Below are 25,163 nucleotides of genomic sequence, written 5' to 3' on the forward strand. Positions count from 1 at the left end.
TGGGTTCAGTTCCAAGCTCCCACATGGCAGCTCACCACAGTGTGTAAATCTAGTTCCAGGGGATCTAGTGACCTCTTCTGGCTTCCTTGGGCACCAGGCATGTGTGTGGCACACAGACATATGTGCAGGCAGAACACCCATACACATAAATATAAACAAACAAACAAATAAATGGTTAATTGTTTGGTTGAGGAGGTGGCTCAGAGGGTGAGTGCTTGCCACATAGGCACAAAGACTTGAGTTCGAGACCCCAGAACCCACTAAAAGCTAGATACACAGGAAGTGTTTGCAATCAATCTCTGCTATTACAGACAGAGGAAACATGGTTGGGACGAGAAAGTGAACACCCATGAACACCCATGAACACCCATGAATGCACATGTGCACACACATGCACATACATGTGCACACATGCACATACATGTGCACACACACATACACACACACAAAGTAAACTACAAAGGCTGATTGGTTTTTTTTTTTTGAGATAGGGTCTCAGGTAGCCTAGGCTAACCTCAAGTTTACTATGCAACCGAGGATAGCCTGGAACTCCCGATCCTCCAGAGCCCATCTCCTGAGGACTGGGATTATGATTTGGCACCACCACGCCCAGAATGAACTTCATGTCAGAACTGAGGGCTATTGTAGCCTGTACAACTGCTCTCACCCTGCTCCTTTCTTCACATTCATGTGACTTCTCAGCTTCTCCCCTTAAAAGGGGACTCTGGTTCTCTTTTGAATACAGTGCAAGCAATGGTGTGTCAGTTTCCCAGGGGCCGCACGAAACCAGTGTGCTTCAGTGTTCCCTCTGTCCTCACTGAGCTGGCCCGATGGAGCCTGAGAGACCACAAGGCACAGAGCTGAGTCATTGCAGCCAAAGCCACCAGGGGCCAGGTGGCTCCAGCTACCCCCAGCTTGCAGGGTGCAAAAGAGGACCCAGCTCAGAGCTGGCCCAGCTCAGCAACTCTGCTCAGGTTGCTGTGGTCAGGGTATGGGCATCTTTGGGAGTCATGATTCTGCCTGGGGCAGTGGCCTCTTCTTCCACCCTGGATGCTCCTGAGAGCAAGGGTGGTTACCAGCAGCTGGAGGTGGGAGAGGATTACTCGACAGCCTCAGGTTAGCCGTGAGCTCAGGATAGATCTTCTGAGTGTTTAGTGAGTGAGACTCGGGGCTCACTGCAGCATACAGATCCTGTGCCATCCCGACCCACCCCATTCCCTGCTATCCTATCTCTCTGATAAGCCTTGACTTCCATCATCCTTGGTGCCTCTCAGATACTGACCACAGTTGGGGGTGGGGGGTCAACCTCATCCCTCCCTTGGCCATGCTTTGGTTCAACCAGTGTCCACTAGATGGAGTGACCTACACAGAGGCTTTCCATGGGCTGCCCTGGCTTTTTCTCCAGCTCTATGATCTACTATGATCACGTTAGGATGTTTATTATCTCCCTTGGGTCTATGTATGTCCTGGGACGGCCCTAGTGAAGGGTAGTGGGACTATCAACAGGTGGAGTGTGTCCTCAGAGGGGATGTGGGACCTAGTCTCTTAGTGGATGAGCATCCGTAACTCCAGAGCCTCCTGCCATGATGTACATATAGCCTCACAAGCAGCCCAAAGCAATGAAGCCACTGGGTCGTAGGGTCTTCAGAACGGGGAGCCCAAGAAACCTTTCCTTTTGATAAGGAAGGTTTGTTCCTTGATAAGGTGTTTTGTTACAGGGATGGAAAGTTGACTGATACACATTGTAAGGGGATCAGATGTCAGGTAACTACTGCCCCCTTTACTCCAGCTCCAGGATAAACACATAGGAAATTTACAAGCCCATAGACCAGACAAGAAGGCAGTCTGGAGTGGAGCTTGTAGCAGGAGAGTGGGGAGGTTCAGGGCGCCTGGTGTCTGAAGCTAAACTGTCTGGTGAGCCTGGGCGAGGCCATCTGGACCACCACTATCTATACAGAAGTATCCATGCTTGTTGTTGCAAGCCACCAAGATTTGGGCTAACTTGTTAGGCAGCACTATCATGGTTACAGCTGACTGTTACATTTCCCCTGAGGGATCATGGCCACTTTCCATACCTGGCTGTCTTTTAGGACTGAATGAGACAAGAACTACATGTCCTCTCATCCTCACAGGAGTGTAGGCGTCCCATCTCCTTTGCCGTCCCATCTCCTTTGCTGTCTGGCAGGTACCCAGCAGCTGCTACTAGACTAAGGAACAATACAGAGCCACACATTGAGGTGGGGAAAATCGGTCTGTCTGTTTAATTAAACCCAGTGAGGAAGCCAAGACATGGGCCAAGACTAAGAACAAGACTGGAAATAGTTTAGAAAAGACATGAAAATCGATCGCAGAGATGCCGGGCCGCTGGAGCATCGGGAGGGGGCGGCATCTTCACGTCAGCTCCAGGATCACTGTCAGGGCAAGCACCAGGGTGAGCCGGACGCCAGTGGGGCCAGAAGCAGAACCTGTGAGAGGGTGGAAGTGCTGTCAGGGCCGCAGCCTGCCTGTGTGTCGAGGTGGGCCTAAGGGTATGAAATTCTGGGGTAAACGGTTCCCAACAAAGGTGCTAGGGGGCAGTACCAGGTGACTGGGCTGGAACCTCAGCTCTGCAGGAGGCCTGCCAGGGGTTCAGTGCCTTGTCCCCATGCAGGCCTGCTGGGCTGAGGCCATCAGGATGGTCCAGGGGGTAACAGGAGTGGGAGGCTTCACTGAGAACTGTGAGATTTGCAATGTATGGGTAGTGTCTGTATCCTATGGGTGGTTCTAGGTCAGGGTGGCTGGAGGGAGCAGCCCAGGGCATCTGTCTATGCTCTGAAGTGTCCCATTGAGTTGTCAGAGAGCTGCACCATGGTCAGTGCCAGACAAGGCCTCTTGTGGTCTGGGTAGCAGTGAGAGGGGACATCCTTGGCCTCTGACATCCCATTGGTTATGTAGGGGGTGTAGAGCCTTCCTTACTTAGTACCTACAGTTGCCTAACCTTGGCTCTGCCTAGCCGAGGTGATGGCCTCCTTAAGAGACAGGAGGGACCACAGGAAGCAGGTGGTGTTTTAGCAACAGATGTTTTCTGAGGTCTTGCAAAGCATTCATTTTAAGCGTACAGTCTTGAGGGCGGAGACTTACCACGGGAGTCCTCGGTTCCTCTTGGGATATTTGGGTTTTCTGTCAGAAGGAAAGAGAGAGGAGTCAAGTGGGTGGGTGGTGCTACGCAGAGAGCCTTCTCCAGGCACCCGCTATACACTGCCGTACACAGTGGGATGGGGCAACCAACCACCCAGCCTCCCTGTTTCATCTGACCATGTTACAGTTAGGGAAACTGAGGCCTGCTAAGTGGCTGAACCGAGATGTGAACCTGGGATTTCTTTGACGATAAAGCCTTTGCACTCATAACCCGGAAACTGAATTCTCGCTCTGAGACAAATCAAGGGGCTTCTATGGACAGCTGTAAGCCGGGGCGTATCCTCAGGGGGTCCTGTGGGGGGTCCCTACCGAACACGATGAGCCGAGTGTGTGTATCAGTGGAGCCCAGTGGGTTCTGGGCAGTGCAGCGGTACATGGAGCCGTTGAGCTCAGCAGGGACCCGCTCCAGTACAAGCTCCTTCCCGTCAAATTCAGCACTCCCATCCAGGAGGCGGCTGCCCACTCTCGTCCACGTGAACATGGGTTCTGGGAAGACCTCATTCTGTGGACCAGAGCAGGGAATAGGAGAATCACAGGGGAGCATTCTGCCAACACAGGAAAGCGAGGGTTTCCAGACCCTAGTTCTCATCTAATAGGCTTCAGGTAGCACCTCAGAACCCCAGGAAGAGGGCTGGGGATGTAGCTTAGTTGGTAGCATGCTTGCCAAGCACACACAAAGCCATGGGTTCTATCCCCAGCGCCCTATAAATTGTGATGGTGTCTAGCACTGAAGAGGAGGAGAAGGCAGGAAGGTCAGGAATTTGAAATAGGGAATTTGAAAATGGCCTGGAGAAGAGTCTAGGTGGAGAGGACTCAGGGCACAGGCCTGGAGTAAACACAAAGACAGGAGGCTAACATGAGTTGCATTCTCTCGTGGGAATAGAAAAGTAAGCCAGGAAGGCTGCTCCCCAGGGCCATCGGGTGTTTCTACCACCCACTACCCAACTCGGGTATCCAGAAAGAGGCTGACCTGAAATCCGTGGACTAGGATCCTCACTGTATCCCCAACCCGGGCTCTGCTGGGCGTCATCATGATTTTGGGTCCTTTGGGAGCAACTGTATAAAGAGAAACTTTGGGTCAGAAAGGGTTGGTAGGTATAGTTAGAGAGGGTGGTGGGTGGGGTCAGAGAGGAGTGGTGGGTGGGGTCAGAGAGGAGTGGTGGGTGGGGTCAGAGAGGTGTGTGGGTGGAGGTAATCGCACTGAGAGGTGGGTAGAGCAGAAGCCAAGTAAGTTTCAGAGGCTGGTGTCCTAGACCAACCTGACTCCAAGGATACTCATTCACTCTCTCACATGTCTGCCTCCCTCCATATTTCCTACAGCCCTACTGTGTGCCCCTACAGCTGGGATCTGGTGATTTGGGCCTTCAGACTCCTGATTGAGGATCCTACTGCCAGGGGACTTCCTGAAACCTCTGTGTGTGAACAGAGTGAAGCCACCATCTCCTTCCGCAGCCCGCCTTTGCTCTTCCTGCCTCTGGCCCTCTTATCCCCAGCACTATCTTCCTCAGCTGCTGTATGTGCTGAGGTGACATGATGCCCTGGGTGCCCCTTGCCTGAGGGAGATTGAAGGACTGCCTGGATCTCTCTCTCTCTTTTTTCCAGAGGGGAGAACCTGGACCTGGCGTAATGAAGAGGCTTGTCCGAGGTCCCTGCAGAGTCAATTACGTGCGTTTCCTGACTCCCTGCCCCTCGTTAATCCATTTGCTCAATAGTAATTACCGAGTTGGCCATATGTCAGGCTTTGGAGCAGGGCTGGGAACTAGTAAAGGGGACAGTGATAAAGTCAAATGTCCCACAGCTTCTCCTTTAGTGGGAGAGACATTTAATTTGCAAACAGACTCAGCCGAACAGTGACCAGTGTTGTAGGAAGGGTCTGAGGCCAGCAGAGGCGGCACATGGAAGGGTAGTGGTCACAGAAGTAAAGTCTGTGAGGAATGTTCCAGGCAGGACAAGTGTCGGGGGCATAATGGTAATGTCAACAAGAGAGCTGGCAGGGCTGGGGACAGACTACACAGTTTTCCGGAGCTGTCTTTCTTACTGCACACACCACAGAAAACAGAGCAGCAGGCAGATGTGAGCAGGCTCCAGGCTCTGCCAGTCTCTCTCTGAGAAAAGAACCAAGAAACTGTTAATTAACGGCAAGGAAGACAGACATCTAAAGGGCTGCGTGGGCAGAGGGAAGGGCCTGGCCTGCTGAGAGGGGAGGGAAGGCTGCTGAGGGGAGGAGACGGTGGAGTCCACCTGCCAGCTGTGTGGAAGCTGAGCTGGCCAGGGACGCTGTGCAGATGGCTGGCGGGCTTGGGGATGGAAAGGCTCCACCTCTAAGCCAGCCCCTTCCCCTTTATCCAGCACTGTGTTTTATCCCATTTCACCTTTCAGCCTTTAGAGCTTGTCTTGCAAGCACAGAAAGTCTCAGGGAGACCAAGGAACATTCGTGTCTCTTCCAGCTGCTGCTCTCCCGGGCTGTGGAGGTGGATTTGCAGAGGGGGATGCTGTGTGTGTGTGCGTGCGTGCGTGCGTGCGTGTGTGTGTGTGTGTGTGTGTGTGTGTGTGTGTGTGTGTGTGTGTGTGTGTGTGTAGGGTCGCATGGCCCTGGGTGATCTGTGTCACTGCCAGTCTCAACCAGCAGAGGGCGCTGTAAGGCCTCCATTGCAGAAGGCAGTGCCTGGATAGCGGTCTGGAGAGGCGCAGAGCCCAGAGCAGCAACTCAGCAGACCACACAGATTCTTTGGCTGCCCTGAACTGTTTCTGGTGCCTCTATGCGCAGTTGACCCTGAGGAGCATAGAGGAAGACACCAGAGGGGCCTGTTACATGGAGCCTGATACACTGTTGTCCCTCTGAGCTCTCATGCAGATGGGTATTTGAGCAGATGTCCTGGAGCTCCCACCCTCCAGGCTGCCGGGTCAAGCCATCCACTTACATCCTCCCATCCCACCACCACCAGGAAGTCCACTGCAGCTCCTGGCAAGCCCCCTGCCTGCTTTGGGAGTACCACCCGGCATGCCAAGCAGAGGTGTATCCACAGTTTTGGTATTCACTCCTCTCAAGCCCTGGCCTGTAGGAACTGGAGAACAGAATGCAGGCCCAGGATCTAGGCCTAGCTCTCTCAGGCCGTGTGTGGTGAAGCATCAGCTCAGTCTGTCTATTCGTCTGTTCGCCAGTTGCCCAAGAAATGCTCTGAAAATGACAACAGGGAGGGGTTGGAGCCCCAGAGGAAAATCCTGGCTCAAGGGGATGCAGAAATTCCCATTACACCCCTGCATGCACACCTGTGGTCACACACACACACATGTACACATGTGTGCGCACCTGTGAGGATAGCAGGTGTGGTCTCAAAGAAGGGCTACTCTGGGACTCCTGTAGGATTCTGGGTTTTCATTAGGACAGTCACTCATTCATTCAGTCATCATCCATCCACCATCTATCAAGTCCACCCTCCATCTACCAACCAGCCATCCAACTGTCATCCATCCATCCATCTGTTCGTCCGTCCGTCCGTCCATCCATCCATCCATCCACCTACCCACTTGTCTGTTTACCCATGCATCTATCTATGCTCTTACCATTTATCTGCCCACCCATCCATCTATCCACACATCTTCCATTTCTTGTATACATTCAGTCCACCCATCTATCTAACCAATTAACCTACCCACCCATCCATCTGCCCAGCTCACATGCACATCCATCTATGTACTTATCCAACCTCTCCACCGTCCTCTGTCTGTTCATCCATCCATCTAGCAGATCTGCCTATCCATCCAACCATCGATCCACCCACCCACCCATCCATCTATCCATCCATCCACTAGTCTATCCTTCCTTCATGTCCATTCAGTCCATCCATCCACATACTCACCCATCTATCCCCCGTCTACCTAATCCATCCTTCCATCTGCACTGTCTGTCTATCCATCCATCCACCCAACCATCCCTCCACGTGTACTTGTTGGGTCACAGGAATGAGGTGTTTATCATACTCGAGATTTCCCCATGGACGGGTACCGTTGCACACTACCGCTGGTGATGCAGGAGCGTTCCTGTTGCTCTGCACACTTGCCAACATTTGCTATTGTCAGTTTTGAAAACTTTGCCCAGTCTCATAGTTACAAATGCTATCTCGCTGAGGTTTTAATCTCCATTTTCTCGGATGACTGACACTGTTTTAATATGTCCGTGGGCGGTTTTAGAAGCAGGATGTCATGGGCTGGAGGTGTGGCTCAGTCAGTGACAGAGCACTTGCCTAGCACGTTAGGCTCTGGGTTTGCTCTCCAGAAGTGACAACATATACTGCCTGTCTCTCAGGTATCTCTAGTAGGTGTCCTTCCCTTTGGTTTTATAAGATTGATTCTCTCTGTGTCTCTGTCTGTCTGTCTGTCTGTCTGTCTGTCTGTCTGTCTGTCTGTCGTTTCTAATTTTGAGCTTATGGCAGTCTGGGCTTATGACAGTCTGGGATTTGAGACAGTCAGCCCAGACTGACCTCAAACTACCCAGGTAACTAAGGATGACCTTGAACTTCTGATCCTCCTGCTCCCACCTCCCAAACACTGAGACAACAGCTGTGCACCATCAAGCCTAGCTTAGTTGGGTTTGGTTTTTGTTTTGTTTTGTTTGCTTTTTTGCATCCTGGGTACCAGTCTTTCCTAAAAGCCTGAGTGTACCCCTCCTCCTTCTGCACCTTGCCTTCCCACTCTCTTAAACAGGTCTTCTTACGAGCCAAAATCTGAATTTTGATTCAGTCCGACCAACCAATTTTCAATTTTTCCTCTAGTGGGTTTTTTTTTCTTTTTATGACTGCTTTAAGGAATGCTGGCTACATGGGCTCCATAAAGACATTTTTCTCCATTTTGTTCTAGAAGCTTTATGACGCTGGCTTTTACACTGGGGCCCATCAATCATCTCGGGTTAACCTGTGTGTGTGCCAGGCAGGGGCCAGGCCCACCTCCCCCACACTCATGCTCCCTGGTTCCTTGAGGCCATGTGTTAGAGGACTCATCTTTACTTTCCGAACAGCCTCAGGGTCTCCATCAAAATCAATTGATTTTACCTGTAGGTCTGTTTCTGGGCTGTCTTTTCTGTCTGTCTAGTGTCTACACTGGAGGGTCTGGACAGCTGTTTTTATCTGAGGCTGACTTATTTTGTAAGTAGATCTGTTGGGACAAAAAACAGCATGGGGGAAAACCAGAAGCAGAAAGACCAGTTTGGAGGCTATGACACTCTGGGGTGAACGTGGAGAACTTGGACTGCTGGGAAAGGCTGAGAAGAGCCAGCCTTGGAAACATTCTAAGGCTGAGCTGCTGTATGGGTGTGCGGCCTGGACATGAGGAGATCGTGAGAAAGTGAGTAGCCTGAGGCTAATGGCTTGACCAATGGGAACACCTCACTGTCACCACTGAGGTTACTTTCAAGGCTGAGAGACCAAAAAAAACAGGAAGAGGGGCTTTAAAAACCAGACAAGCCATGCTTCCTGGAGGAAGTGGCACGTGAGCCACACGAGACATCCCTAAAAAATGAATGCAGGAGGGAACAAGGTCCACTGCAGAAGACAAGCCCAAACACCAGCGGCCTGGCTTCAAAGTCCTTGCTGGGTGTTTGAATTCTGTGCCCCAATACCACTCCATTCCATTTGCTCTATGGCCTTTTTCAGAATGGGGGTTTATCATTGTGCAGGTCACACTCATGACTCAATACGTCCTTGACCGCAGCGGTCAACTGGGCAACACCAAGGGAGTGGATGGACGCTGTGACAGACTGCCCCAGCTCACTGACCTAGCATGTAAAACCCAAGTCCCTCGCCTAAAGAACGGGAATGAGGACAGCGCCCTCAGTGGCCACTACGGGTACTGCAGGTGTTCAAACTGGGCTGCTAGCCTGTGGTTAAACTGCATTTGCCGACTTGTCACTTGTCACATTCAACAGACCAGAAAACAGGAGGCCCAGGGCAGGCTAGGCAGAAAGAGAAGTTAGCCCTAGCTCGCGCTCTCACCTCAGGAGTCCTGGCTATCCCACATGTCCCAGAGTTATAGTGTGACCATCCAGGCCACGACTTGCTTCACAGAAACCTCTGCTGAATTAACAGAGCAAAGGCAAGCAGCATGTGACTGACAGGCACCCAGGAAACAGCTCTCCTCATGTTCTGTGGGAGCTGCAGGGGTGCACATCCATTTGGAAGGGTCTTCTGGGAGCTGGCTTAAAGCCGAAGAAAGGCACTTAGCCTTCCGGGTGTAGACAGTGTCAGTAGATAGCGCTTGAGTGCACAGCTCTGGGGGTTGGGGATTTAGCTCAGTGGTAGAGCGCTTGCCCAGCAAGCGCAAGGCCCTGGGTTCGGTCCCCAGCTCCAAAAAAAAAAAAAAAAAAAAAAAAGAGCACAGCTCTGCTGTGTAGAGCCTAGCAGCTCAGGGCCGGAAGCGTCACTAATTGCATCCTCAGCTTTGCCTACCTGTAATGGGGCTACAAGTCAAGCTTCTAGAAGTGTCGAGCAAATGCTCACTGAACACCCCTGTGTTTGACCGTAATAAACCCCCGCAGACCTGAGGACTTCCATTTCTTCCAGTTCAACAAACGACCTTGCCGAAGACCCCTGTTTCTCCCCCGAGCTGCCTGACTCCATTGACTCCCCTCGCCCCTGGCTCCTAGCAGCCCGTGGCCCCCAGTGCTGGGCTACAACCTCTTATCTCTGATGGGCTGCAGTAGAGCCTGCCAGGTCTTACCCAGCGTGACCTCCGCCTGCATGGGCATAGACAGCGCTGGGTGCTTGACCTCACAGCTGAAGAGGGCCTCATTGTCGATCTGCGGGTTGAGGGTCCAGGTGAGCAGGGCCCGCACCTCCACCGTGCCATCGCTGCCTGGGGTGCGGCTGTGGCGCAGGAAGTAGACCGGCTCGGCACTGTGTACCCAACGGGGGAACTCTCGGCTCACCACTGTCTCTGGTATGTTTTCCGTGGTGGGCTGCACGAAGAGGTTGGGGTCCTGGGTCAGGCTGCGCGAGGGGCGCTCCGTGTAGGGACGTCCAGCCCGGTATTCAGTGTCCAGAAGGGATAGTGACTTTTGCATTTTGGTATCGTCCACGTCTCTATGCAGAAGGCTGCGGAAGGGCCTGCTGTCCTGGACCGAGCCAGAGCTGGACGCTGGCAGTTCTGTCAGGGGCACGGCATCAATCGGTTCCCCATCCCGTTTGAAATAAACCTACAGTTGCAAGCAGGACGAAGGAAAAATAACGGATGGGTGGTTTACCTTGCTGAGGGTCTCTCAGAAGAGCCTGGGCTTCCCGGTCATTAGGGAGATGGCCACGCCCACTCCTTTCCTACAGGCCCTTGAAGAGCTATGAGCCAAACGATGGCTCATCCCAACGTATTCATCGACGAGTTGGGGGCGGGGTTAGCCTCAGTTTCTCCACTTGTAAAGAGATGTAAGACGATTGACTCCAGGGAGCAATTGGGGGCTTAAATATGAAGTCACATGGGGAGTTTGGTTTTAGAGGCCACTTAATTGTCATCTGGGCTCTATTATGGTTCATAGCAGCTCGGGTGAGGGCGGGGGACGTGGATGAGGAGGAAATGGGGACAAAGTGAGGCGTGAGAGGGAGAAGAGAGGTGTGTGTGTGTGTGTGTGTGTGTGTGTGTGTGTGTGTGTGTGTGTGTGTGTCCCGCCTGCTCACACAATTTGGTAATTCAGGGCCGCGAGGCAGAAAACAGGTGCGTGTGTGGGAGGGAGCTAGGTGCAGGCGAAAGAAGATGTCTTCTCCCTTTCTCTGCTAATAGGGAATTCAAGTTTTGTGAGGCGGCATTTAATTTAATTTGCTGTCTTATTTTGGTACACGCGCCCAGAAGCCTGTGGGGATTGGGTGTATTTTTTTAATAAATCAGATAAATAAATCGATAGGAGACGGGGAGTGAGAAGAGCAGGAAACAGCGTGAGCAGGGACTCCAGGGACTAGGTGGGTATAAGGAGAGAAGGGGGGGTGGGCAGGTGAGGGAGGGGCTGGGGAGTGGGTAGGGGTGGGAGGGAGTGGGGGATTTGTGGGTGTGGAGGACCTGTCAGAGTTTAAAACTCTGCAGAAGAATCCTTAATGGTCTGCTTTGGGGGGTTTTGGTTTTTTTCTTCTTTCCCCTTTCTTTGCGTTTCTTTTCTTTCTTTTTTGAAAAGTGCTTCAAAAGCAGGTTTGTAATTTATATCAAAGAATTGCTTTCAAGTTCTGACGCTCTAGACAGACATAAGATGCCCGGACTGTCAGGGAATGAGAATCTTTCATATAGAGAAAGGGGGGCGAAGAGAGGGAAGGAGAGAGGAGGAACAGAGTGAGGGGGAGCATTTTTTATGACAGTGTCTTAAGTGGCAGCCTGGTGGTGAAGTGAGGAGAGGGTGCTCCTGTAGCCCCAGGGCCAGGAGACCCCCCTCATGTCTTCCTTTCCCCAGAGGAAAGACCAGATTCCCCGACTTGGGGGAGGCTGCACATTCTTAGGGATTCTGAGGGGAAGTCTGTGAGCCTTGTCTTCAGCATTGGTGGTTCTAAGGACACCTTTATCACTGCTTGCTTGAGGCTGCAGTGTGACTCTAAACTTGCCCACTGAGCCCTGATCATCTGCCTCACTAGTGACCTCATGGCTGGAACCCTATGCCTCTCTTATATCACTAACCCCTGTGCCCTAGACCCTTACCCAAGACCCCTATGTCTCTGCATCCCTGATCCCTGACCACCACATCTTATATTGCTGACCTCTGTGCCCCGTACCCTCATTCCAGGCCCACATTCTGTGCCCCATCCGGCTCCTGTACCTTACCACGGGGCATCTCCACAACTATCCACTCCTCTGCCCTGGACAGTTGATTCTGGGGTCCCAGGTTCAGATCCTCATGTTCCACCTCTGGCCCACGCATGAGAAACAGTCATGTTGGGAAGGTAGGGGACACTTACCTGTCCATCTGAAGTCTAACTGCAGTTCCTCATTATCCCACCCCTAACCCCCACCCCCACCGCCATCTTGCTAAACCCAAGACATATGTGAAACTCATCGGGCCGAGGACTAGAGTATTATTCTAAGATGCCCACACTGGATCACCCCCAAATGTAGCTCAAAGGCTCGGATACAGAACTTGAGGGATTCATGCCTCCCCTGTTAGAAGTTAGACACTCGAGGTTTCATTGAGCAATTGTTAGGTCGAGAAGGTCCCATGGCTTCTGAGACATTGATGGTGTCCAACTCCTTGGCCTTGTGCCAAAGCCAAGAAGGGGAGGGGGACGCCTGGTCAGGGTCAGTCCTGGGGATGGGTATGACCAGAAGCAGAGCTCAGACCAGGCTCTCTGGATGCCCATCCCCCCCCTCTTGACTGAGCATCCCACCCTGCCTTTCCTCCCTCCCGCTTCTTTCTCGCCCTCTCTTTCCTCTCTTCCATCTGGGGAGATTTCCTGTGAAGCCCCTGGAGGCCCAGGAGGAGCAGCGTGCTTGAAGCATGAGAGACTGAAGTTGGGTCCCTTTTCTGTGGAGAATATCAGGGAGACTCTGGCAAAGTCCCTTCCCATCTCTGGACCCTGTCTATTGTTTCCCATTCTCCTCAGTATCAAGGAGGGGCTTATTAGGGGCTCCTGGAAGACCACCCTTACTATGAAGGTCTAGGATGGCAGGATGGGACAGGCTACGTCCTGTCTGGGCACAGAAGTGGTCCCTGAAGGAGGTTCAGAGAGCAGGAGTCTTGGCTGGGCCCCCAAACACTTACCATGGGTGCTGGCTTCCCTCCTGACACGATGCAGACCAGTGTGAAGTTCTGGGCCTGGTACCGGCTGAAGGGGGCAGGGGAGTCGGCAGCCACGACTTCAATGGAGGTGGGAGGAGCTTCCAAAGGGAAGGACAGGAGATCAGGAGATAGCGACTCAGTTGGGGGACTTAGGAAGAGTTCTATACCAGGTGGACTTCAGTATTCATGGCTTTGGGGAGCACGGGGTCCCTTGCTGGGGACACAGAGTGGGCCCTGCTTCCTGGGACTTGGAATGGAAGAAATACGGGCCACTTGAGAGGCCGCGAGGATTGGAGTGGTAAGGACATCCAGTCCCAGGAGGTATTCAGAAAAAGTATCCAAGCGCAGAAGGGAGCCCCGCCCCAGTGAAGAGATACTGAGGAGTCACTGCCAGAGAAGCCACACTGGGCTGTGATCAGAGGAAGCAGCAGTTGAGAGGAAGGCAGAAATAGCACAGGCAAGGGCCCAATTTTGGAGGGGGAGGGATGGAATGAGGGAAGGGCAGCTGAGCTGGGTACTCCTGTTGCCCCAACATCTAGGAAGCCAGGGCAGTGAGTTGCAGGCACTCGCTACCTGGGCTGCAGCCAGCTCCAACCTGTGCAGGCGACTATGACATTTTCAGGAATTTTGTGAACCAGCTGTTAAACTGTTATGAACTTAAACAGGTCCCTGCGGGTGTCTTTACACCATGATACCGGCAACTGCAGCAGATCGAGGCCTCCATCTCCCCTCCTCTGCCTTCAACGCCGCCCTCCCCCAGAAACCTGGAAAGCGTGTGACCGGCTCCCCATAAGACTAAGCGTTTTCTGCTTTCCCATGAGAGTAGTGTTAGCATTTTGTCTAGGTTCCGCCCCACAGTTACCTGGCAACAGCCAGGTGTGCCGACTCACTATAAAAGGGGCTGCTCAGCCCCTCCTCTCTCTTGCTTTCTTGTTCTTGCTGTTGTGTCCTCTTGCCCCGCCCCCTTCTGCCGATACCCCTCCGTCCTCTCTCAATGTGCTCTTGGCCGGTCTCTACTCCTCTACTTCTCTACTCTCTCTGCCTTTCTCTGTCTCTACTACCCTCGCAACTCCCCTCCCCATGCCTTAAATAAACTCTGGTCCCTCAGGGGGAAGGGATGCTTCAGCATCGTCCCGCGGAGGCACCCCTTTCCCCCACACCTGACTGCACATCCACAAACACATTCCCTTCTCTCCTTATCTTTCTATAAAACACAACAGTGGGAGGGTGGGGGTGGGGAGTTGCACTGAACGTTTTAAGAGCGCGCAGGGACAGGGGAGTGGCTTCATTTTGAAGAGCCAGAAAGCACAGCATGGTAGTTTTAGCTGGACAAGACAGCTTTGACTCCCTGGGCTGGGAATGAGCTAAGGGTGTTACTTAAGAGTCATCCGGAGCATGGGAGCTTCTCTTTACTTACTGTGGATGGCAGCCTCCCTCCCATCCCTTCCTCCCCTCCCCCACACCCCAGTTCAGTCGCAACACCCTCATGTCTTGGGGACATTACCACACTGTGAACCTCCGACCTCTCCCTGGTTAAATGGGAACTGTGCTCAACAGATGTGGATGTGGGACAGAACTCAAGCTAGAGAACCCACAGGGTTTCACGCTGGGAGTTCAACCTGAAGATGATTCTTTGCAGCGATTTCCCGACCACTGCAGGAGGTACCATCTTTGAACTCTGCTTGGGGCAGGCAGTCCGTTCTGGCTTCCCTGGCCTTGGGCCTGTGCGCGCCGTGGCAAACAACAAACAAAAGATGCTGGAGACCTGGCCTTCCTGCAGGGGGTTTTCACCCCAGTTGAGTTTAATTAAGTTCACTGAGCATTTCCTGACACCTGCCAGGTGTGGGGCTGAGTGCCAGGGGCCTGCTGCAGGCATCCAGCAAGGAGGGAGGTGAGAGTGCAGAGAAGCCTGTGTGCTGGTGGGGGCGGCAAGCGCTGGGCTGCTGTGTTTTAGGGCCCCGTGAGATGAGGCCAGGTATGAGCCATTGCTTCCGTTCAGGCAGCCACACATGCTGGGGGGCAAGAGAAGGGAAGCCGAGGGAGCGGGCGGGGAGCTTGGGAGAACAATAGACAGAGAATTGTAATTAAGTGGAAGATGGCTCAAAACAGATGGTAAGTCGGGTAGGAACTGGGAGAGCGGAAATGCACACCAGAACACGTCAATTACCCAGAAGTTGCAAACTCCGCAGTGTAACTTTTTCAGAACAGCACTGAGAAAAAAAAAAATGAGATCTTAAGGGAAAGATCAGTGATGGCCCAACTTCCACTAGCTGCTGACTCCAGCCTCACCATCGATTGGCCTGCGAGGTGGGTGTGTTATTCCCATTCTCCAGATGGGGAAAAAAAGAGGTGTGGGACTGGACCCTGCGTGAAGTAGAACTGTGATCTGAATGGTGGCAGCTTGGCTTCACAGGGTCTGTCTCCCCACGTAGACCAGGCTAAGCTTTAATTCTTAATGGTCTATCTGTCGCCCTCTCTGTGTGCTGAGAGTAAAGGTTTGTGTCATCAGTGCCTGGTCTGGAGCCCAGATTCTCATTTCACCAGACCAGCCCAACCTTTCAGCTGCTGAGAGTTCCCGTTCCCTGGTACCCTGTAGCATGTGTAGGCCTGGCGGTTCAGTTTCCTTGGGAACTGCTTCTAGTTCTGTTGGCCCAAAGGCTGAGAACCCGCCCTTCAGTCAGAGTTGAGCATAAAACCCTGCCCCCTAAGCTTTCTTTGTGTGGTTCCCCCACGTCTTTAGTGTCCCCCTGAAGGGTCCCCATCCTCACCTCTTTCTACACCCCCATCCCTCTTCCATCAGCCACCATTTCCATCTTCAGTCTCATTCAACACCACCTCTACCTCATCATTTTCACTTCCAAAATATGCTAGTTAAAGAATATCCTCCAGAACGCTGAAGGGCCCGAAAGGGCAGGTGGACCCTTCAACACCCCACTCCCACCCCCGTGTCACTGTATTAGTTAATTTTCTATTGTTGAGGTAAAACACCATGACCAAGGCAACTTATAAAAGAAAGCATTTAATTTAGCTTACGGTTCTAGAGGGTTTGAGTCCACAGTGGCAGAACAAAGGAGTAGCACAAGGAACAGCCAAGACCTCACATCTCTCAAACCCCAGGTAGTAGGCTGAAACACACTGGGGATAGCAGGAGTCTTTTGAGACCACAAGCTCACCCCCAATGACACAACTCTTCCAACAAGGCCACGCTTCCTAATCCTTCCCAAACAGTTCCAGCAACTAGGCCACACCTCCTAATCCTTCCCAAACAGTTCCAGCAACTAGGCCACACCTCCTAATCCTTCCCAAACAGTTCCACCAACTAGGCCATGCTTCCTAATCCTTCCCAAACAGTTCCAGCAACTAGGCCACACCTCCTAATCCTTACCAAACAGTTCCAGCAACTAGGCCACACCTCCTAATCCTTCCCAAACAGTTCCACCAACTAGGCCACACCTCCTAATCCTTCCCAAACAGTTCCACCAACTAGGCCACACCTCCTAATCCTTCCCAAACAGTTCCACCAACTAGGCCACACCTCCTAATCCTTACCAAACAGTTCCACCAACTAGGCCACACCTCCTAATCCTTCCCAAACAGTTCCAGCAACTAGGCCACACCTCCTAATCCTTCCCAAACAGTTCCAGCAACTAGGAACCAAGAATTCAGACATGAGTCTACAGGGGCCATTCTGATTCAAACCATCACAGCCAAATCTCACTGAGGTCACACTGAGGAGAAGCTGCCTGATAGAACTGTTCAAGCAGTACCTGAGCCGGTGACTATATGGTACCTGACTTGCCCTCCAGTCAGGGTAATCAATGCTGTTGGCTGTGCTAGTGAAGGACTCTAGAGCCTCCTTCTTGCTGGCCAAGTGCTCCAGTCCTGAGCTCATACCCATTCCCACATCATTAGGAAGAAGGGAGGGGGCTTAGTTCTGGGCTCTAGACCTAGAACTCTCAAGGTACAAAGACCAGCCACATTACTTGTCAGTTGTGTGACCTTGGGCAGGTGACTTGACTTCTCTCAGTGTTTCCTTGTCTACAGAATGGAAATAAAAGGGCTTGTGGAGATCCAATAAGTAGGACTGGCAAATATTTTGGAAGTGTCCCAAGTAGAGTGATAGCTGCCCTTGTTGGTGCCCCCCCTTCCGCCCTGCTAGTTTTCTTTGTTTTAGGCTACTTGCCATGGACTTGGGGGTGGGGATCAAGTCTGGTCTCTCCTTGCAGTTTAGCAAGGAGATCAGGAAGTGTTCCACATTTGTACCCATGACCACAGTAGGCACCTGTATCCTGTAGCGTGTGAGCACCCCAAATGATGCTTGCTCAAGCTCACGTGTGCTGGTATAAAAAGCACACAAAACATCTGTCTTTCTTACTTCTTAAAGATCTATTTATTTACTTTGTGTATGAATGCTCTATCTGCGTGCACACCTGCAGGCCAGAAGAGGGCATCAGATCCTATTACAGGTGGTTGTGAGCCACCATGTGCTTGCTGGGAATTGAACTCAGGACCTCTGGGAGAGCAGACAGTGCTTTTAGCCATTAAGCCATCTCTCCAGCCACAAGCACACCAGATATCAAAGGCCCAATTTTTAAAAGAACTTTGCTAAAGGGCTGAAGAGGATGGCTTAATGGTTAAGAGCACTGGCTGCTCCTCCACAGATTTGTGTTCAATTCCTGGCCCCAGCATGGTAGCTCACGAACATCTTAAATCCAGTCCTAGGGGATATGATGCCCTTGTCTCCATAGACACCAGGCACACACATTGTACTAAGACATGGATGTGTGGGCAAAATATTCCACACATAAAGTAAAAATTTAAGATAAAAAATGGTTGGATATTACCGCTGATAATTCTACATTGATTTTGTGTTAGTGGTAAAACATTTCAGATAAATTAGGTATAAATATGTGGTTAAATTCAGTTTGCTTTTCTTATAATTTATTTTACCTTTTCCCATGTGCTCACTGGAAGACTTACAGACCAGTAGTGTCCACAGTGTGTCTGTTGGGTAGCTACTGGTTAGGCTTACCATTTGACAGATGGACACACGGATGTCAGAGATGCGGAAACCTGCTTACTGCAAGTCCCTAGCAGAGCCTCAGCAGGTACCAGCCTTCCAGATTCTGGAAAGTCTTTCAGACGGCACACAGCACCACTCCCTTGTCCCGTACACCCAGCACACATACATATACATAGACCTGTGCATGCACAAACACTCATGAATACACAAAGACACACACATTGACTTACATACACACACACAATTGCACAGAGAAAAACATACACACAGAAAGTCAGACACTAATCCACACAGAGGCACGTGCGTGTGCGCGTGCGCGTACACACACACACACCACACTCATACACTCATGTACATACACAGATACAACCTGTTCTAGAGCCCTGCACCTGACCACGCAAAGCCTGACTGGAAGCTGCGCTCTTCCCCTCCCGGCATTTCTGAGCATGTGTGAACAGATAGCTCAAGCTCGGAAGACCGCAACGGTTGTGTGGACAATGACAAATGGGACCTGCCAGCATCCGAGTGGCCAGCCAGGGTTTCACACACTCTGCCCACCATCATCTCCTGGGCACCGTGTCCTGGGAGAATGGCACTCGACATTATGCCCTCCGTCGCTCCTTGGAAGGCTGAGTGCAAACAGTCAGAAAGCTGTTTCCACTTGGTAACGCTGGCTGCTTACTGCTGGGTCCCTGCCGCGCATGCGCCACCGTGTCCACCCAGGCCTCCGTCCTAGACAGGGCCCTGCTTCCTTGGCTCATCACCTGTGTTCCTTCACCCTTGGTCTCCCTTATATCTCCCTCCCACCCCGCTCTGCGCTTCCATCCATCTCCATCCTCAACTCTATCATACTCAGTCCCTTCCCTGCTTCCTTCTGAATTTCCATCCACCTACAGGCCCTGCCCTTCCCCTCCTCCATCTGCCCTTTGACCCCTTGCACCCATCCCATCTCTTTTATGAGACAGACTAATGAAGCCGAGGCGGTCATTGAATTTGATGTGTAACAGAAAATGAACTTGCGCTTCTGATCCTCATGCCTCTACCCCGAGGGCTGGCATTACAAGGGAGGTAATGCTAGATTTATAGGGTGCTGGGAATCAAACTCAGGACGCCAGGCACACTAGGCGAGCACTCTACCAACTACCCTACATTCCTAAGTCTTCACCCTCCCCACCCTTTTTTCGAGACAAGGTCTCACTACGCGTAGCTCTGGCTGGCCTGGAATTACTATGTAGACCAGGCTGGCCTTGAACCCACAGAAATCCCCCTGCCCCTGCCCCTGTCCCACCCACACCCCTAACCCTCCCCTGCCCCCTAAATTCTAGGATTAAAGGCGTGAGCCATCATGCTCAGTTCCCATCTCCAGCTTTCGCTCAGTCTCCACTTCTACCACTGTCGCCCAACTCCTGCCTTATTTCTTCCCCACCCCACCACCACTTGGATTTCCTTAGGGATCGGTTTCCACCAAGGACAAAACTAAGCAGCCTTTTACGTGTCCTTGGCCTGAGGGCCAGCCTCCATTCATCCCCAGCCAGCTCGGGGCACAGCCGTACAGCCCATGGGACCTCCTCGATTTAACGCAGTTCAACGGAAGGCTGCGTCCGGAGTGAGCAGTGTGGGGGCACCTGGTTTTGTTCAGCTTCATCCAAGCCATGGCTTGCCTCATCCAGCTTCTCTCTCCTCTGCTGTCTCCTCTGGACCGTGGTGCCCAGAGCTCCCAACAGCCCGGGGTCGGGAGGTGGGGGGGTGGGGGTGGGGCGTCTTTCAAAGGCGCTGTATGTAAATAACCCCTCTGCACTTACCGACACCGCTCTGAAACTGCCCTCCCACGACCGCCCAGCCAGCAGGCTCTCTGGCTGATTTCTCTCTTTGTCTTAAGAGGAGGGATCTGCTTCTGGAAGTTTCTTTGGCTAATTCTGTGTGCTGCTGCCAACCAGACACCGCCACACAGCCCAGCTAGCTCTGTCACCCTGTTCCACAGTCACCGAGGGAGTTAAGAGGTGGTTATTTTAGGCTCTGCAATTCATATTGATGGAGTAATGGTGATGGTCGGTGATCCGTTTTATGAAATTAATCCTGAAATATGGCCCGTCTGTATCTTGCAAGCAGAAGTTTGTTTCGGGCTCCGTAACTCACTTCTGAGATAGTGCAGCAGCCCACACAGTTCTGTCAATGATCTAGCTGTCTTTGCAATTTGGGGACACGGTAAACAAATATCCCTAGGTCTGTCCAGCTGTGCTCCCGCCCCGCCAGGATTTAATTCTCCCCACGAGGTCACCCCCTTATCCTAGTGAGCCCACTTAAAACAAAGGCCGAGCCAAGTTCCATACTCAGACCAGGTGTCAATATCCTTGGCTTGGTGCTTCAGAGCAATTGACTGCCATCCCTCTATCCTCAGTCTTCCGGTCTGTGAAATGGGTTGAATCTGACACATTTGCCAACCTTCCAGCTCCCAGGCATTTTGCGAGAAGCAGAATTAAAATGGGCAAAAACCTCTTAACAGAATTTGAAATGCTGAACAAGCAGAAGGATTGTTTAACCCTCTTCTCTGCTGGCCAGCAGCCCTTCCTCTGTGCCTCCTAGGAACACCATGATCTACAGGGAGGGACCCTCACGCCTGCCCTGCAGCTACCTCTCTGTGAAGGTGCTGAGCCTGCTCCAGCCCTGAGGATCGTTTATCACGGGGAGAGCATCAATTAGATTTTGGGGGAGGGGCGGGAAGAAGGAATGGACAAGTTCAAAATTATATTATTTGCGAAAAATCCATTCTTCCTCTCAGCATGCCCGCTGTATCGACTGCCTCCCTTTTCAATCAGCCCATAGCCATTACGCTGTATTTCAAACACCGGAAAAGTAGCCTCTAATGTAAGTGTCCATGAATATAAATGTCCTGAGTGCCTAACTGGTCCACCTTCATTTCTTTCTTTGATTTCTTGATCTTGTGTCTCTGGTCCTCTCCCATCCTCTCCAGAGTCTCCTTTTGCTTCTTGATGTCACTCAACACAGCACCTCCTCCAGGAAGTCCTCTCTGCTACAGCATCTAGAGCAGCCCAGCATAGCCTCCCTGCCTCACTTACCCTGAGCCTGGATGCCTTCCCCCACCTGACTCAGTTTCCTCTCTCAAGGAGGACCTCAGGTATGGCCTCCTCAGACATCTCTCCAAACCTGGCAAGGCCTTTCCTCTGGGTGCCAGGAGCTGGTCCCCCTCAGGCAGCTTGTCACTCTGACCAGAGTCTGCCTCTGCTTCTCCTCACCAGGCTGGGTTTGCTGGAGGCTGGGACTCTGTCCTCTTCATCCTTGCCTCAGACCTCAGGCAGTCTGCCACACAGGAGCTCCATTCCTGTTTGTGTCCCTCACGTCTGTGAGCACAGAGGACACCAGACAGGTTGTGACAGGGAGCCCAGGAGGCCTGGTGTGTGCCCTGGGCTGGCCTGTCACCATCTCCAGCTTTCTCCATCAGGTACCTACCCTGTCACCATGCTCCAAACACACAGAGCTTCCTCTGTTCCTTGCCTCCTTCCCCTCCCTCCCTTCCTTCTTTTTTTCTTCTTTTCCCTTCCCTTCCTCTCTTACTTCTTCCCTTCCTTCTTCCCTCCCTTCCTTCCTTGCCCCTCCCTTCCTCTTTTGCTCCTTCCCTCCTTCTCTTCTTCCCTCCTGTGGTGGTTTGTATCTGCTTGACCCAGGGAGAGGCACTATTTGGAGGTGTGGCCTCATTGGAGAGGTGTGGCCTTGGAGTGGGTGTGGCCTTGTTGGGTCACTGTGGGCGTGACGTTTATGACCCTCAACCTAGCTGTATGGAAGCCAGTCTCCTATGGGCCTCTCAGCTTCTCCTGCACCATGCCTTCCTGGATGCTGCCATGCTCCCACCTTGATGATAATGGACTGAACCTCTGAACCTGTAAGCCGGCCCCAATTAAATGTTAACCTTATAAGAGTTGCCTTGGTCATGGTATCTATTCACAGCAGTAAAACCCTAAGACACTTCCCTCCCTCCTTTCCTCCTTCCTTCCCTCCTTTCTTTAAGCACCCAAGAGAAGGGCTCTTGTCTCCTAACATAGGATCACTCAAGAAATGCTTGTACCGGGGCTGGGGATTTAGCTCAGTGGTAGAGCGCTTACCTAGGAAGCGCAAAGCCCTGGGTTCGGTCCCCAGCTCCGAAAAAAAGAACCAAAAAAAAAAAAAAAAAAAGAAATGCTTGTACCATGGATGAGTGGGGAAGGACTTAGGTGTCACACCCTCCAGTCCCTGCCCCATCTATAAGGGTAGAAATCATCACCCTCTCTCTGCCCCAGTGACATTTCTCACTAGAGGTGGATCCCAACCATGAAGTAAGGGGAGAGAAGGGGAAGCCTCAGATCTACAGTTAGGGGAGAAGGACATATTAGGTTGAATGGTCACAGTCCCATGCAGGAGCAATCCCAGGACAAGTCCCATGCAGAACCGTGAACAAGGGAGACTACATGGGCCATAGTTGCAGAGCTGAGACCCCACTGTGAATCAGAGATTGGCTGTGGGATCCCTGTGCTAAGGCAGTGGCAGGATAAGGGAGTCTGGGGCCGGGTCCTTCCCAGCATGAACACCTGCTGTCCCTCAGGCCCTTCCCACCCTGAGATGGGGACCTCTCTGGGCTAAGCAGGAGCCAAGCCACGTCAAGGATCGTCTGCTCTGTGTAAAGTGGCTGGCAGAGCCCACTCACCTGCCTACCTCTCCCTGCTAGCGTCGGGCATGATAGACAGCTCATGGGGGAAGCTTTGGCTAACTGCTCTGGAGAGCAGGGTTACCTCAGGGGAGTGGTAGTTCCTGCTGGATCTGGACTGCCACCCCACCGCTCTTTTGAAGTGTGTGTGTGTGTGTGTGTGTGTGTGTGTGTGTGTGTGTGCGCGTGTGTGTGTGTGTACACTTGTGCCATGTATGTATGAGGAGGTCAGAGGACCATTTGTGGGAGTTCCTTTTCTTCCTACTCCTTGTGAGTCTTGGGGATTGAACTCAGGTCATCAGGCTTGGCTGCAAGCCCCTTTGTCTGCTGAGCCATCTCACCCGCCTTCTGGTGCTGTTTCTAGACTATGCCTCAAAGCCACTGGTTCTCAGAATGTGTTCTCTGAACCAGTGCTGTCAGCATCTCCCGGAGTCAGTCACCAGTTGTAAGTCCTTGGGCCTCCTCCCTACTCATCTATTGGTCTTTACGAATTCCTCTGGGCGACTCGGAAACAAGTTCAAATGTGCCAACTTCTGCCACGACCTAGACAAGCTTCAGCTGGTTCACCCCCGAGTTGCCCTGTGAGCAGAAGGCTTTGTGCATAATACATGCTCAACAGTCAGCAGAAGAGGCTATTCCCATCCAGGGAGAGCAGGCTCCAGAGGACTAGAGAATACTAGCCTGGCCCTCCAAGCCTCGGCACACAGGACTAGGGCAGAACTCTCCAGGCCTCCCCAACCCTCTGCATTGGGTTCAGGACTTCACACCCCCAAACCCCACCTCCCACAACTGCGGCAACTTTCTAGCACACCTGGGCCGGCTGCTTGTCAATAAGCCAAGTTTTTGATTGGCCTTTAAATCTGCCAGTCACGTGTACTAGACCATTGGCCCTGGGGTTCCTTGGCCTGAGCCTCAGTGGGTGCCTCCCTCGTGTGAGCCTCAGCTCTCCCCACAGCCCCTACCCCCACATGGCTGTTGTGCTTTATAAAGAGAATGTATCATAGGTGCAGAGATAAAATATATGGGGTGTACTATAGAGCTGCTTCATAGCAGTAGGGCTGGCACATTTGGGGGAGCATATTCAGTACACCACAGAGGTATATATTACACGCTTGGGCAGTTTCACCTTAGAAGCCTCTGGAAGTCTATGGAAACTTGGGAGGCCCTGCAAGTACAGAAGCATACTGAAGAGTCTCCCCCAATCTACACCATAGCCTCTCCCCAAGGCGTCATTAAGGTTGGGGCTACTGGGCTCCAAGAAGCCCCACTCTGGAACCCCATGGTCCCATTAGCTGAGTCACATCCCTCCCAGGACACAAAGAGCCTCTGTGTTGGTGGCTGGAAATGCCTCAGCCCTGCCTCGATGGCCAGGGCTGGGGAACCCCAGCTGGGAGATTGCAGATGTGGCTGAGTGAGCTTCGTTCCTAGGCATCTGTGGCTAGGGTTATGGGACTGTCTCTGGGAGCAGCCTGGGGGGAATAAGATGGAGATGGATGGTCCTGGCTTAGGGCTCTGTCTAGAGGGCAATTATAGTCAGGAGTATCCATGCTCAGTGGAATTTTGGGTTCTGGTTTTTCCCAGGGCTAGAATCTTGGGGGTGACTTTCCACACTGGGGCACTATCAGGGGGTAAAGATGGGAATTCCACAGTCCATGGGCACACATGCGATCTGGCCACACTGTGCACTCCATGGGCGCACATGGGTTCTGGCCACGTTGGGCACTCCATGGGCCTACATGGGCTCTGGCTACTCTGGGCACTCGATGGGTGCACATGGGTTCTGGCCACTCTTGCTCTTAGTTTTTTATTATACTGGAAACAAAGGCACCAGTGGGAATCAAAGGGCTGCAGTCTGTGGAGGCTCTGATTCTGACCTCTGGATGACTTTCCCTTCCCTTTCCTCAGTTTCCCCATTTAAACAGTGCCAAAGCAGACAGTAGCCAGGGGGTCATGTACACACCAACCTTCTATAGCAATCAGTCTTAGCTGCCACCAGTTCATCCCTCTGGGCCTCCCCCGTCTCCTGAAAAGCAGCGTGCTGGATCAACCCTGATCCTGACCCTGCACCTGTATCCTACACCTGTACCCTGCACCTGTACCCCACACCTGCACCCACACCTGGACCCCTCACCTGTCACCCATACCTGCATCCCACACCTGCACCCTGCACCTGTACCCCACACCTGCACCCTACACTCCAGCTCAAAGCCTTTCTTCCATGGTGGAGCAGATTTCCAGGAGGCATTGAGTCCACTGCCTTTCCCATCCTATGAACATTTCAGGATTGATTTTTAAGTTGGAGACAAATTAATCATCTGTTTGGCTTACTATTCATAATGTAGTTATCAGGAGGAGCTGCAGGGAGGGTATCTGGTGGGAGGGGGCTCCCACATTTCCTTCTCCATAGTTCAGAATAAAATTCAATCAGGGCTGGGGATCTCAATGGTTAAAGCAGTTACCACACAAGCATGAGAACTCCAGCTGGGGGTCCCTGGTATCCATGTGAATGCTGTGTGAGTGTGTGGTTTGCCTGA

General features: G+C 52.3%; 1 protein-coding gene across 3 annotated transcripts in view; it reads right to left on the minus strand.

The window, feature by feature from the left end:
* Window positions 1-2,238: 2,238 nt before the first annotated feature.
* Window positions 2,239-25,163, minus strand: part of Igsf21 (immunoglobin superfamily, member 21) — a 224,327-nt gene continuing 201,402 nt past the window's right edge. Inside the window, exons 5-11 of one of the 3 annotated variants that reach the window (XM_039109685.2) lie at window positions 12,893-13,008; window positions 10,097-10,363; window positions 9,889-9,967; window positions 4,148-4,233; window positions 3,487-3,679; window positions 3,121-3,159; window positions 2,239-2,465 (exon numbers count right to left, since the gene is read on the minus strand). In XM_039109685.2, the coding sequence (XP_038965613.1) occupies window positions 2,392-2,465; window positions 3,121-3,159; window positions 3,487-3,679; window positions 4,148-4,233; window positions 9,889-9,967; window positions 10,097-10,363; window positions 12,893-13,008 (854 nt within the window). In that variant the 3' untranslated portion in view covers window positions 2,239-2,391. Of the gene's footprint in view, window positions 2,466-3,120; window positions 3,160-3,486; window positions 3,680-4,147; window positions 4,234-9,888; window positions 10,364-12,892; window positions 13,009-25,163 lie in introns of all 3 variants that reach the window. The other 2 variants (NM_001271454.2, XM_039109686.2) reach the window with 2 other exon arrangements.

The sequence above is a fragment of the Rattus norvegicus genome, chromosome 5, assembly GCF_036323735.1.
Source record: "Rattus norvegicus strain BN/NHsdMcwi chromosome 5, GRCr8, whole genome shotgun sequence".
Lineage (NCBI taxonomy): Eukaryota > Metazoa > Chordata > Mammalia > Rodentia > Muridae > Rattus > Rattus norvegicus.